This window comes from Falco peregrinus, chromosome 11 (assembly GCF_023634155.1).
Source record: "Falco peregrinus isolate bFalPer1 chromosome 11, bFalPer1.pri, whole genome shotgun sequence".
NCBI lineage: Eukaryota > Metazoa > Chordata > Aves > Falconiformes > Falconidae > Falco > Falco peregrinus.
Genome location: NC_073731.1, coordinates 27,424,269 through 27,438,052, shown reverse-complemented (window position 1 = coordinate 27,438,052; position 13,784 = coordinate 27,424,269). Strand labels below are relative to the sequence as shown.

Sequence of the window (13,784 nt, the reverse complement as noted above, 5' to 3'; positions counted from 1 at the left end):
AGCATGGAGCTTCATATTTTTAATTTTACAGATTGTGTGTTCCCTAAATCTGTAGAGTTTGAATTGACCACTTGGACTGTGGAGTGACAAGACAGTAAAGATCATTAAATAAAACAAAAATCTATTCAGAATTAGCTCTTCCTAGTAAGATGGTTTCTGGCTTCAGTACCTGCATTTGTGTAGTCTGTGCATAAGTTTAATTTGCCTGGATGAGTTGGCTCCTGCCTCTGTTGTACAGCTGTCATTTAGAAAAAAACTTAATGTTGGCTAATGCTAGTAAGACCTGTGTTCTGCATCATCTGTCAGACTTTACATGGAAGGCTGCGGTGAGGTGGTGACTCTCCTCCCCATATTGTGATTTAAAAACTCGGGGTTTGTGTGTAATCTATTTTAAGAATAGCGATGTTCTGTATTTTGCAAATCCTTAGTATTGATAGTATTGGCTGTGGTGTACTGACAGCTTTGACATCAGAGGAGGTAGGCGATAGCTTATGGCTTTTTATCTGTGGAGGAGGAAGCATTTGGCACGGAACAGGGATACTGGCGATGCTGGAAGTAGTCGAGCTTCCCTTCTTGGGAAGGAAGCCCTTGGTATCTAACTGTATTTTGCCCTCTTCTCTGCTTTTGCAGCGCTGATGACAAATTGCATTGTGTTTTTCTAGCATACCAGTAGTAAAAAAGATGTTGGCAGACTGTCATCTAACTTTAGCGGTAGTTTCCCGTGGAGGTAAGAGGCACTTGGAACTGTTGCTTCAGGCTGTCGTTGGATTTGAGCAGATGTCCCTGCATTACTTGTGTGTTCGAGAGCTTGGGTTTTTTCTTGTGTTTGGAGAGCTGTCTTTACAACCAACAAATCTATGTCCTCTAAAATAACAGCAGAATTTCTAGAGCGCGCTTTAGAAGAATCGACTCCAAACACACAGCAATTGATACGCCTCTTTAAAAAACATTCTGAAGGAAAATCTGGTGCAGTAAAAACTAAATCTTTATAGTAATGTTTTCTGGTTCTGCATCTGTGGCAAAACCATCATTTGTCACAGACCTCAGTAATGGAAATACCGGCTGGATTGCCGTGGTTGGCTCTGTCAGTGTAGATGATCCTCTGGGGTCCTCGCCGGCTGGTGTTCAGTGATTTGTCGGTGCACAGGGCAGTCTAGCCAAGTGGTAGGAGCCCGAGAGCTAGGAACTTGAGGTTTTGATTTCATTGCCATTGATTTCATTGCTGCTTCTTGTTCCAAAGAGAAGGAAGAAGGCGGCAGCGTGCTCTGCTTCCTTATCTGCAAAATAAATCAGTTTATGGCGTGTATAACTCAATTGCTTAGTCATTGGTTTGTATAGTTTGCCTGGTATGGATATTTCAGTCTGGTTGCAGAGTACAGTGATAATTTGCTCTTTTCTCATTCGTTATATTAATGTAAGGCTGGAAGGACCACTACCCCTGTTCTCAGGGGCTTTTTCCCTCATTAATGGATCTGTGCAGGGCTTGCTGCCAAAAAGTAAAACTTCTCTGTTCTGTGCCACTGCATGTGCTGGGGTTACCACAAAAATATTTGAGGATCAGTGTTGCCTCTTTTGACTGAAGAAGCTTGGAAATGGCTAGGTTTTGTGGTTTTTTTGCTCTGCGCGCCCCCTCCCCCCCAATCTTATTTACAGCATCTTTGATGTGAGATTATTTTTTCCAGAATATTTCCCAGTAGACCTGGAGAATAAGTCACTGTAATCATTATAACTTTTTCCATACTAGAGGCTGCTACTGTATCCTTTCCTATAGTTCTCGCTTTCCCCCCGCGTTACCTTTCAGCTTAGTTCATCTTTACTAGGTTTCTTCTCTTGTTCCTTTCCCTTGAATTCCCCCCAATTCTGTCCACGTTTTATTGTGATGTCCTACACAGACAAGGCTGCTCAAGTTGAAGGCTCAGTAGCACCAAATTATTTGGTGTAGGTACCAGAGACTTGCCTTTTTTCTTTCTCTTCCCGTGTTTTGTGATAGCATCACACTATTGACTGCTTTGCAGCTTGTACTCGTCACTTGTATTCTGTAGTGCAACAGGCTTGTTATCTCTCATACCTACAATTTGTTTTTCCTTCCAAATTGTAGTTATTTACAGTTTTCTAAATACAATTTCATCTTACTGTTTATTTCTCGGGTTTTGTTTTTCTCTTGAAAAAGGGTGGGGTCACCTAATCTGTCAAGATAATTTTGACTATTTAATTTTTTTTTTTTTTTACCCTTTGGGTTGTTTGCAAGCCATCTAGTTTGGTGCCATCATCATAATTAATAGATGCACTCTCTGTGTTAAATTTCACAGATAGTTAATGGAAGTATTTTAGAAGTGGGTCCAAAACAGGTGATGGAGGGAGGAGGCGAAGCATCCCTCTGAGTCTTGTGTATCTGCAGCCGCCCTTCTTGGCCTTTCAGGAAGCTAGGAAAACAGCTTCTTCAGCAGTTTTACCAGTCAAGGAGCTTTGTGCATCATGAAGTTCTCCAGTTTGTAGCATGCCCAGTCCTCTAAGGACAAAAAAACCCAACAACCCACAGGCTTCTGAAAATGGGAAAGATAAATAAAAATTTGGGGTTTTTTTCCTGCTATGTATTTTTATATTGTATTCTCTGGATATTTTTCTAGGCTTTAAAGCACCTACAACCATGTTTACCTTCCTAGTTGTCAACATCACAATTATTATTTGCTTGGCTTACACTTGTTTTGGCTGTTTCAAGTACCTGAGTCCACTGAATTACAAGGTAAGCGATGGATACCCAACACCTTTCAGCACCTACCTGTGTGCTTGATGTAGCACCAGCTATTCCTGGCGGGTTGTTGGTGCCTTCTCGCTAGCAACGTCTGCTCACAGAGGTTCGTTCTGGGTGAGACAGCTGGAGAGGGCTGATGGCAGAGGTGGACTGCCTGGCACAGTGGGAAGTCTGTCAGTGTTAGCAGGAGCTGAATTTGAGAGGAGGAAGTATGGAAGAGGATTGGAGGAGAGAGTACCGGCACTGCACAGAGATCTGTCTCTGCAGGTTTTTGGGTGCTTACAGTCTCCGTGTATTGTTTTGACTTACCAATTTGATATCGTCTCTTCTCCTTTCCCCACCTGTTACTGCTTACAGGTAGAAGACACGCAAGGTGAAAGAGGAAATGACACTGATGTACCAGCCATCCCAACATCTTCTGTAAGAAGTTAAGAGTTACTAATATTCTCTTACATTTCCTAGAAAAAACTTGGTTTCTCACCCTGCTTACCAAAGAGCTTGTGTAGGACATATTAGTTTGGATGAACCTGTGGGGCTTCCTGTATGCGCGTGGGACCAGAGTTCTGCAGCTGGGCTCCCTGACCGTCCCAGGTGGTGTTCCAGAAGTACCTCCAGCTGATGTTTTGGGAGTAGTTGAGATGCGCTACTTCTAGCAGCTCTGTACAACTGTGTTCTGGGGTTTACACCAGGCACATCCTCACATCTGGACAGCTGCCAAATGCAGTCAGTTGCCACTGCTTTGTGACTTTGAAAGTTGTGATGTGTGTAGCAGGTCTTACCTGCCGCGTCACTGGAAGGGACGTAGGAGTAAGAGACAAATAGAGGCCTTTGTGCCACAGTCTGCAAGTACAGGCGAGTGAATGTTGCACCAGAAGGCCTCTGTGAGGGTGTAAAAGGCCTTAGGTGTTAAGGTGAAGAACGGGAAATGGATGAAAAGAAGAGTGGCAAGGGGAAAAATTATCCTGGGTGAATTATCCCAACGTTATACTTTGACAGACCAGTAAAATCCTTAACGCTTGTGATTTCAGATGTACGTCCCCCGAGTTTTGCGTTCTCCTTCTACAGAAAGGACGGTGCTTGCCCACAAGGAGCAGCAGTCATACGGCACCATGGACACCGCTTGCTCCCCGGCAGAAGGAATCGTAAGCTATTCTGCGGGACCTGCCGTTATCGAGCAGGCAGCGGGAGGCTCGCTTTGAACGCCAAGGACTAACACAAGGTGGAGCGCTTGGTTCGGGATTAGGAGAACGAATTCCCCTCACCACCACCTGAGTATTCTGTTTTATTTCCATGTTCCTGCCTACAGGAGAGGTACAGAAATAATTCATTGTGTGGTCTGCAGCTGTGCTCGGAGATTAAAAAGCAGATGCCTTGGGACCGGTTGTTTTCCGGGCTGTCTACACACGTTGTGAAGCAAACATGTTGAACACAGAGATGCTGATCCTCAGGGACTTTACTTATGCTATCTCATCACTTGCCTTATGAAGATAACTTATGCTGCATATAGGTAACTGGTAACCAAAGCACATGGAGCTATTACAGCTGTCATTTATTTATTCAAAATAAATATTTAAAAAAAAAACCAAACAAAAAACCCCCAAACCAGCAAACCCTTTAGTATTTATCAATCACTTGATGTGTTAAATCCTGAAGCAATGTCACTTTAGATGAAAATGCTGTTTGCGTGGGCGCTGAGACTGGTGTGTGGGACTCTATACTGACTACTTTGGGTGACAAGAGCAGAGACTTGGTCATGTTACTTTTTTCTTTAAAAGAGGTGAAGGAGTTACTGTGCACTTGGGTACTAAAAGTACCAAAGCAAAAAGGCTGGGGTAAAGAAGGGAATGATTAATTTAATACTGTTTTTATATATTTTTTGGAGGGCGTTTATAGGTTGCTAGTTTCTGTTCACTATTTTTAAGGGCCTTCCACAATGAAAGTTCACCTGCCAACAATAAAGGATACAAACATTTTATCTTTCTTTTAATCTTGGGTCAAAACGCCAGATCTCTGGGTTTTCTCTACAGATGATATGAGCTGTAAGATAGTTAAGTTTTTAAATTCTGTAGTAGGTGCCAATTTATTCAAAGGTACATCATGTCAAAGTGTAACTAATGATCATGAAGCAATAAAACACTGAGTTTGGAGAAATTTTGGGCTGTCTTGATTGATTTTATTTTTTTCTTTATATTGAAACAGTTCCTTTGCTAGCTGCCTCACAGCATGGTCAGTGTCATGAGCTGTTCATAAGAGCACTGCCATGAGGCTTGGAATGACAGTACATCCCACAAGAGATTTGAATACTTGTATATTTCCCTAGGGGATGAATCTTGGTGAACTTTGGGTAGGGAAGGTTTTGGCCCTCCCAAGCCCTCTGTTTGCCTGTTAGTAGTTAAATTGTTAATTCCTGATTTTTGGCTGTTTCTAGCATGTCTGTGAAGCAGCAACATCTTGGGACTGGAGTAGAATTTGCGCCATAAAAAAGTGTGTGCAGATGTTCAGTGTCTTGCAGGCCTGCGTCCAGCTTCCTAAGACCAGCACTCTGGAAGAACGTTGAGTGGGAGACCTGCCCCGCTGCGTGAAGGAGCCTGCAGCGCTCTGATAACCCCGAGGAGGAGCCTGTCCTGTTGGCTGGAAGTGCACCTAACTCCTGGCTCTTAGGAGGCAAGTGAGGAGCCTTGTCTAGTGGGGGGGCATGGATTTGTGTCAGGCTTCTTTTATACTATCGCATCAGTGTTACGGTTTAGTCAGAGGGTTGGGGCGGGGGGGGGGGGGGGAAGTATTTTGATTTTAGCAATTGTGGTATTACTAGAGGTGGTATGTACATTGTAATTTTTTTAGTAATCATGGTATTACTAGAGTTGTACTCTAAAAAAAAAAAATATTACTAGGTGCGTACACTGAATACAAACTGCCATTTAAGATTGCTATTCAAACCAAGAGAAAACAACACCCAGCAGACTCCACAGTTTATACTCTCTCCTGAGGGTCTCACGTGGATGTGAGGACAAGGGGAGGAGGTGGAGCCTGTTGTATTAATTGGATCAGAAGTCTATGATCGTTCTAACTCATTTCTCGCTGCTGTACCCCACCTTGTACAGTTTTCTGCAGAAATAGTGGACACTTACGTATACTAATTGAGGAATCAAATGATTCAGCTACCACCACACCTGAGCTGCTTATAGTGGTTGGCACTGCAGAATTTTTATGCTCTGTGGTGTAACATTTTTGAGTGAGTGACTTTGGGTATTCACTGTGAGGTTCTGTATGTTGATATCTCAAAGACAAAACCTCTTGGTGATTGGATTTCCTTTTTGTGCTGGGAAGGCTGCCGAACCTTGGTAATGAAGCTCCTTGTGGCTGGCACAGGTTCGTTACAGATAGGGCCAGCTCTTCAATAAACGCCCCTCCAGTCATGCCAACGTGCTTCAGATACAGAATATGGAAAACCTGGCAGGTAATGGAAAGTTGCACCTTGCTACATAGCCATTGCTGGCATTTGAGGAACCACTTCGTATGTCTAATGGGGAAACCACCTGCATATTTCACTTATGTGGCAGCTGTTCTCGTTTGCTGCTGTCCTTTGTTGCAGTTAAACTCGTAGAAATGTCTGATACTAGGACATGCACTAGTTTGAGTAGAGGCTGGAATCACCCATTAGGAAAATGTCGCAAGACCTCCATATATAGCCACACACCAATTAAAAGCTGGTTTATCAGCTTTGCTATGTTGTGCTTGCTGCCCTAGTATCTTTTGGGTCTGTCTCTGAGAGCTGGAAGTAATTAGGAAACGGCACTGGCTCTAATTCATTCCTTCATGCTGGTGGATATCTCTGAGAGGATAAAATTAGATCAGCGGGAGAAACTCCTTGCATTCCTCGCTGAGCCTTAGAGAAAAGCTGGGGGATGGAAGCCTCAACAAATGTGGATATTGGCTACACTGTATTTGAAATTCATATTTAAAGTCATTGCACATTCTTTACTGTTCTTTTTATAAATCTTCTGGCAGGAAGCCTAAGCAAATGGCCCAGCTGGAGTTACTGATTGTAGCTCCCAGAAGCCATATTTGTTGAGATCCAGCGCCTGCTGCTTGCCTTGCATTGCTCAGTTGGAACAACTCCTCCTCCCCACCTCGCTCTTTGCTAGGTCCTTGCTTGCATTCTAGCAGCCGCCACCAGCAGTGCTTTGGTGGAACGTGAATCCTGGACAAGTCTGACACTCGGGCATGAGTAAGCCCTGCAGCGCGGTCTGTGACGGGATTCTCTGACTCATCCGAGGGGACAACCTCGGAAAAGTCAAAGAACAGCGCCCATTCGATATTGTACAATTTCATACACTTCTGCAAAGACTTCACTATACATTGTTTTCTCCTACGGTGAAGAAAATGCTATATGGTATGCTGAGACAACAAGAAAAAAAAAGCCCAACCAAAAAACCCCACCCAACCTCCCCAAACCTGGCTTGTTTAGATAGACCTAGCTCTGTGCCAGTTAGAGCTTATTCTATGCCCAATCCGTTTTACCTCCTGCCCTATTACAACACATCCTCAACACCCAACTGATTTCTCATTTGTATCAGGCACACACATTCACGCTTTGTTTTCCTTTGGGCTTTTCCCGTGTGAGTCCTGAGCCAAAGCAGATCTCACCGCTGGCCAAGTTTGTAAATGCTTCAGTGTAGCACTGGACCACGTTCTTTCTGTCTTACAGAAATCCAGTTCCCCACTGTGCTTACCCACACAGCTTCCAGCTGTTAGCATTTCTCGTGTGTGATACAGAGATACACATTTATTAGTGTTTGGAAGCCTTTCACTTTTATGCATTTGAAGAAGGTGGGCTTGTCCTAGAAGCAGCAGACCACAGCGTTGTTCTCCTGGCTCTTGGCGAAAGTGAGGTAAGAGGCCCAGGAAGATGTGGGGCTGAGGGGTCTTTTTCTGTCACTAACACAAACCCAAGTCCCTTGAGTACAACGAAAAGACACGCTTTGTTGTCTCCAAACTGCAACAATGCAAGGAAATACATACTTTTAATTCCAAATGATGGCCAGGGTCATAACTTGCAAAGAGGACGTGTGTCTTTTTAAAGTCATCTTGCAAATTCCTTCTCTGTCTAATCTGGACAAGACTTCTTGAATGGTTCTGCTTGTCACCTGTCTGTAACAGCTGCAAGTGCCTGTTTCAGAGATTTCAGAGGTACAGAAGTTGTTCGTTCTTTCTGAGGACAGCTGTCTGGCAGATCAAAGCAGAAAGGAAATGACTAAATGTAGAGACACAGAAGACTGGGTCATTAAAACAGAACATGCTTCCCTTTTAATTTTTCAGTTCTTGGGTTAACTTCTGGCTCTTGCTTGGTATCAGACATCCTATTGGTTAGGCTGTAGCATCTCCAGCTGCAGCAAGTGCAACTTCCCAGTTTTTGTGTGCTCGGACGCAGAGCTCCAGTGTTATCTTCACTTGTTCTTTATCAGCAGTCTGTAAGCATTTGTTGCTTGGAGAGAACGTGGATCAAGAACAGCTGTCTTTTCTGTTGCATGTACCATAATTAGCTTTTAATTCTTACGATGAAACGGCTGATGTGGCCCCATGAATTAACTGGGGTAGTATACAAAGCTGCTGCTCCCTACTTGGTGTGCCTCTGCTACCAGTCTCTTCCAGCAGGGAGCCTGCGGTCTCCGTTACGGGGTGGCTGGACTCCTGGTTGAAGGCAAACGTTGCTTTCCTGGGGGAGGGTTTGTTCCCTTCTGTAGCACCTTGTTTCCTGCCTTCCTAGGTGAGTTCAGGTGTAATGTGTATTGGATCTTCTCTCTTGAATGGATTTTAAAAGTCCCACCTTAAGACCAACTTTTATGGCTAGTGGAAAGTAATACTCTGTGTGTTAAATAAGAATTTCACTAGCTTAACAAGCCAGATATGTGTCCAGCTTCAGTTCTGGATGGAGATCTCTTTCCACTACAGTCTGGTTTGGAAATGTCTACTGATACAAAGCTGGTGGTCTTCAGCCCATCTTACCGTTTCCCTGAGATGTGATAGATACGTGACACACGGGATATAACACAGATACGATAGTGTCATTTTGGGGCCTTAAAGCACTTGAGGCTGTAAACTGATGGGTAGATGTAGATGTTGCAGTAAGATAGCTTTTTCCGAGAAGTCACAAGGACAGCAGTTGCAAGATCTGATATCCTGGCACGCTCTCTAGTAGATCTGCACGTGATATTCAGGTGGGAATGGGTGGGACTGTAAATATCAAGAAGAAGAGAGGGAAGTTTTCATATCTGTTTCTAGAATCAGTGGTTAATGTGGTTCAATGTAATTTAAAGTGCTGGTTAATAGTTAATGAAGACACTCTTTAAAGAGTGATGTTTAAAATAGAGTTCTAGAAATCTAATGTATGTCATAAGGTACTCCTGAATAAAACAGGAGCCAGATTTTGTTGCTGTCTCACTACTGCTTGTGTTGTGAACCTCCAGTTTTTATGTAGTGGCACAAAAGGGTGAAAGTTTGTGACTGTAGTGGGCGACTGTTTTTGAAAGGTATCTCTCTGTTGCACGTCTCAGATGTTTATTAAAAAAAAAAAAAGTTCCAGCACAGGAGGAAGACTGAGAGCAGAGGGAATGTAAGATGTATTTTTGTGTACAGCTCCCCTTCCTCCTGTAAGAAAATCTTTTGTGCGTTCAGTGGTGGTTTATGCTTGGCTTTTCAGATCAATTGGCTTTATTACAGCCAGCTCTCCTGAAACGTGAAGGACAAAGTTGCTTCTTTCAAGTGAGGATGTTCCATGTCAAAACTTATTTTTGAATTCTACATATTTTTTTTCCTAAGGCGAATTATCAGTATTTTTTCCCCCGCTCCGTCTACAGACATAGAGAAATAAAACCAGCAGCAATCTCCACAGAGGAAAATTAAAAAGGAAGCAATTTAAAGAATTGCTAATAAGTACTGTAATTTGGTTGCAGGCATTTAATTTTTTTTTATGACAGGGTTCTAGCTTTAGAGAATGGAGTAGCGTTTTCTTACTTTTTTATATTTGACATCTGTAACTTCAGAATTGTTCCTAAAATAGAAAGGATTTATTCCCTTCTGAGACCAGGAAACAGAATCTGCTAGGAAGAAAGGGGCAAACATTGAGGAACAAATCGGTTGTGCACCTCTAAGAGGAATCATTTAAGCCATTAGTTCTGTTATTTGGCTTCAAAAGGGAAAATACATAGTGGTGAAGTTAGGAGAATTGTCTCTGTGTTCTGTAGTGCTCTTCCTCTGCTTTGTGTGAGATTAGTACTTAATCCCTCTTTGTGTCTGTTTCTCTGAAACTTTTAAGAATGCCTTCTGATAGCTATCAGCTACAAAAGACTGGGGATGATGCAAAAAAAAAAATAATTTCCATTGAGACAAAAATGCAGGGGTGGACCTTAGTTTCCTGGAAGCTGGGCAAGAATTCCTAGAACTCAAGATAAAAGCGTATTTACATAAAAAAAACACCCCAGCAATGCAGGGTTGGTTGCAGAAGAGCTTAAGAACCGCTGGCCACAAAGCTGCTCTTAGGCTGTGCTCCATGTGGGGAAGCTGAAAGGTTAGTGGGCGCACTGGGAGCAGCAATGAGATCCTACAAGGCAGCGATGGCCGTAGTGCAAAAGCGAGGGGGGGACCGCTTGGGCTGGGCGGGAGCAGCGCTGCAGCCTGAGCTCTCGACATGGCAGTGAGTGAGGGGGGCCGTGCAGACATGGTGGGCAGGACGTGGCTGAGCCTTTCCCCTCTGCAGAGGAAGGCTGAAGGCCGTGGACATCCACCGCTTACCTGAACAGCTCGGGGTGGGACATACCCGTGGGCTCTTGTGCAGTGGACAACTGGGAATGAAGCAACAGCAGGTGGGTGGTGCCGAGAAGGAAGGATGGAGTGTTTGCCGGGAAGCCAGTATCAGCAGGATGGGCAAAAGCTGGTTTCACATTGGATGTGGGATACCAGTGGGGGCAGGAATTTCTGAGCTGAGGGTGCAGTTTCACATTTCCCTGGGCCCAGAGCAGGCTGCAGCCACTGCAGATGCAACCAGCGCCCCTGGCTCAGCCTTGCCTGCGGAGGGCTCTGCGGGGGGGGGGGCTGCGGGCAGCAGGCTGGGCCCCTTGTGGCTGCTGGGGCAGGCAGCACGGGCAAGGTGAAGCAGCTGGTTTCCCTCCTTGCACCTCTTTTGTGCTGTTGAGACAGTCGTGAGTCAGTCTTCACGTACGGTGAAGTTTGTCACGTTGGTTGGTTGGTAGCTGGGTAGTTGAGTCTAGTTCTGGCGTCCCGTGTTTCCGTTCCCCTGTTCTCTGTGCCGTACTCCCTCTGCGCTCATCACCTGCACTGGTTTGAACCATTGCTGCAAAGGGGGATTATCCCTCATTTAAGAAGATGGCAACTCATCACTTAAATCTCATTTATCGTTTGTCCTACCCTCAAAACGGCATACTCGGTTATTAAACACGGGGAGAGCATGAGCATCCTTAACACCTTAAAATCCAGTTAGGAAGGTATTTTGAAGACTGGTGTTTGGACTACATCTAGCAAGGGGAAAGAGCTGTCACTCAGCACAGCTCTGTTTATAAATACTGCTCTCCAGAAGACAACTGACAATTGTAATGGGGCTAATTCTTCTAGCAGCATTGCCATAACACCATCAGGGCTGTCTGGCACTGCACAGGGTATTTCTTCCACGAAAGAAAACTAATCCTAAGCAAAACGGTTTTAGTGTGAGTTATGTTCCATAAAGTGCTATTACAGCAAGTAAAACAAGTGGCATCGTTTCTCAGTGTTTTTAAAATAAGCTACCCTGAAATCAATATGGATTTATTCCTTGTCTCTTCCCACGGTATCCAGAAGGATCTTTCCATTCCTCTTTCAGAAAGACAAAAATGTCTTCGTTTAATGCATGTTATGTATTGCACCTGCTGTAAAGCGGAATGTACATTTGACTGACTGTCTTGAGCATATCAGTCCTTGCTCCCAAGCAATTCTAGCTGATTCAGTGGTGATGAATAGTGCCCCTTAAGGATCTAGATCTGTGATGCTAGACTTAACAGATTCTATTTTGCACTAAATGATGGTTTAACTTCCTTCTTTTTGTATGAAAGTGTGATTTCTATTCGGTTTTTTTCCCCCATTCATAATCTGAGTAATGCCTGACTCTTCCTGTTTAATGTATGTGAAGTCTTGCCTTGTTTAGTCATGCGAGATGTCCAAAGGCTACATCTAGTGGCTTGGATTTTTCAGGACATTATGGTTTGTAGTTTAAAAATCAGAAGTCAAAGTTGGTTGTAGCTGGGAGTTAGTTGAGCTGGAGGCGTATGAGAAGTTGATGACCTTACTAGTGTTTTTCCATAGCAGAAGCAGATGCTTTCCAAAGCAGTTCAGCTGGGGGAGGGGGGGGGGGGGGGGGGGTCGCAGAATGTCAGTTCTGCTTATTTTCAGTGGCATCGCCGTGGTTCTGAACCTCTTATCCAGGCTCTTCATGGGCTGTAAGTGGCTAATTACAAAGCAGGATTTAGGTCAGCTGCTTCTGGTTTCGGAGTGGGATGAATGCATGTTTTGGAGCAACTTAAGGAGGAATGGCTTTAAGACAGCAGCTGCTTTGAGCAGAGGCTTTGGGGCAACTTTGAAACTTCACCAAGAAATGGCTCTGAAGCAAAACAAAGTGTTCTGAGTGTCAAAGCACTGCCAGATTCTGGGTTCTCCTGAAGGCCGTAGCTACTCTTTCAGAGCCTTATTCCCAAGAAACAGCTCTGCCAGCCTGACAGCAGCGCGTTTGGCCTTGTTAGAGGAGACTTACTGGCCCGCGTAAATGAGAACAAGTATAACGGAGCATGGAGTCCTTTCTTACTGCTTATGCCTATTGCAATAACATGATATGCAGTTACTTGCTGACAGAAGCGTTAAAACTATTCCTTGATTATCTGACGGAATCTTGTACTGCTTGCTGTAGTACTGTACCAAAGAATTGCCCATTAGCTGATACTAGAGTGCATCAGGAGTGAGTCTGGATTCACTCAAGCTGGTTATCAAATCCAAAGCCCAGGCTCGTGGGAGAGTTGCTCCTTGCAGGAAGAGGTGCAGATACTGTCACTGGCCCACAAACACTTCGTTAGCATTAAACTTTGCACTACAGGCAGTGGGATTGGCTCCATTTTGCTAAAAACACATGATTATTTTGAAAAAGGGGAGGGAACTGATGGCTGGCTTTACAGCTGGCACATAGATGAATTTTATATTCTTTCACATTGTCATAGTATTTTACTGAATCGTTGTATCCATGTGTGCAGAAGCAGGTGATGAACAACAGCTGCTCATAGCTGTGGGCTTAAGGTTTGAGAAGTGTGACAACAGAATTCAGAACACCTTTGCTATAGAACAAGTGTTTAATTATAATTTTTAAGCTTCTGAAGTTACACCTTTTAGGTCCAGATTTTTTTCCCTTTCAGACAGTAGCTAATGAAACCCATTTTTGTGCTGCATTTAGGGTCTCAGCGCCTATCGTCTGTACTCAGTAGAACTGACAGTGTGGACAGCTCGTGCTTGTAGCAGGCTGAAGTGCACTTCCCTGGTGTGCAGAGCAGGGCAAGGACATGCTCGTTTACTGCCTCTGTTCGTTATCATTGTCTCAGATTGCAGAGCACTGTGATGCATATTTTAAAATAATAAGGTTCTACAGGCAGTTGTTTTTCACCCAGCTCTCACAGGTGACTGAGCCTGGATGAGCTGCTGTAACATAAGATCACAAAACGGAGTCGCGATGCACTGCGTTTCATCGAGGCTGGGCCCCTTCAAGCAGATCCGCTCCGGAAGGGAGAGAGAAAACACTTTGAGCCTTCTACTCGCATCTGAGAATGGGTTCGGCAGGTATCATATAGCAAACTGCCTTCCCACTTATTTATCTGCGTGGTGCCTGACCAGCCCCTGGGGAGGGTTTGGTCAGATCAGCCCGGCGGTGTTCCCTAGCACCGCAGCAGATGTCCGCATGTGCATTAAAGATGAGAGAGGATGAGCTCCAGCTCTGAAATACAAGGCC

The 13,784-nt window shown here is 44.3% G+C and overlaps 2 protein-coding genes and 1 long non-coding RNA gene across 8 annotated transcripts in view; 1 reads left to right on the top strand and 2 right to left on the bottom strand.

Moving 5' to 3' along the window:
- TMEM63A (transmembrane protein 63A) overlaps nucleotides 1–4,903 on the top strand; it is a 31,237-nt gene extending 26,334 nt beyond the window's left edge. For 3 of the 4 annotated variants that reach the window (XM_055816593.1, XM_055816594.1, XM_055816596.1), the window contains 3 exons: nucleotides 2,628–2,743; nucleotides 3,110–3,172; nucleotides 3,781–4,903. In XM_055816593.1, coding sequence (XP_055672568.1) covers nucleotides 2,628–2,743; nucleotides 3,110–3,172; nucleotides 3,781–3,951 — 350 coding nt within the window. In that variant the 3' untranslated portion in view covers nucleotides 3,952–4,903. The remainder of the gene's footprint in view (nucleotides 1–2,627; nucleotides 2,744–3,109; nucleotides 3,173–3,780) is intronic. The other variant, XM_055816595.1, reaches the window with a different exon arrangement.
- Nucleotides 539–3,171, bottom strand: LOC106112765 (uncharacterized). The gene is made up of 3 exons (XR_001227264.3): nucleotides 3,062–3,171; nucleotides 2,780–2,942; nucleotides 539–1,277 (listed from the first exon to the last, which is right to left on the bottom strand). It is a non-coding gene; the product is annotated as an uncharacterized LOC106112765 (long non-coding RNA).
- EPHX1 (epoxide hydrolase 1) overlaps nucleotides 4,615–13,784 on the bottom strand; it is a 34,468-nt gene continuing 25,298 nt past the window's right edge. Inside the window, exons 10-11 of one of the 3 annotated variants that reach the window (XR_003556322.2) lie at nucleotides 10,544–11,102; nucleotides 4,615–8,986 (exon numbers count right to left, since the gene is read on the bottom strand). The gene's annotated coding sequence lies outside the window, so the exon portion shown is untranslated. The remainder of the gene's footprint in view (nucleotides 8,987–10,543; nucleotides 11,103–13,784) is intronic. The other 2 variants (XR_008749287.1, XM_027793102.2) reach the window with 2 other exon arrangements.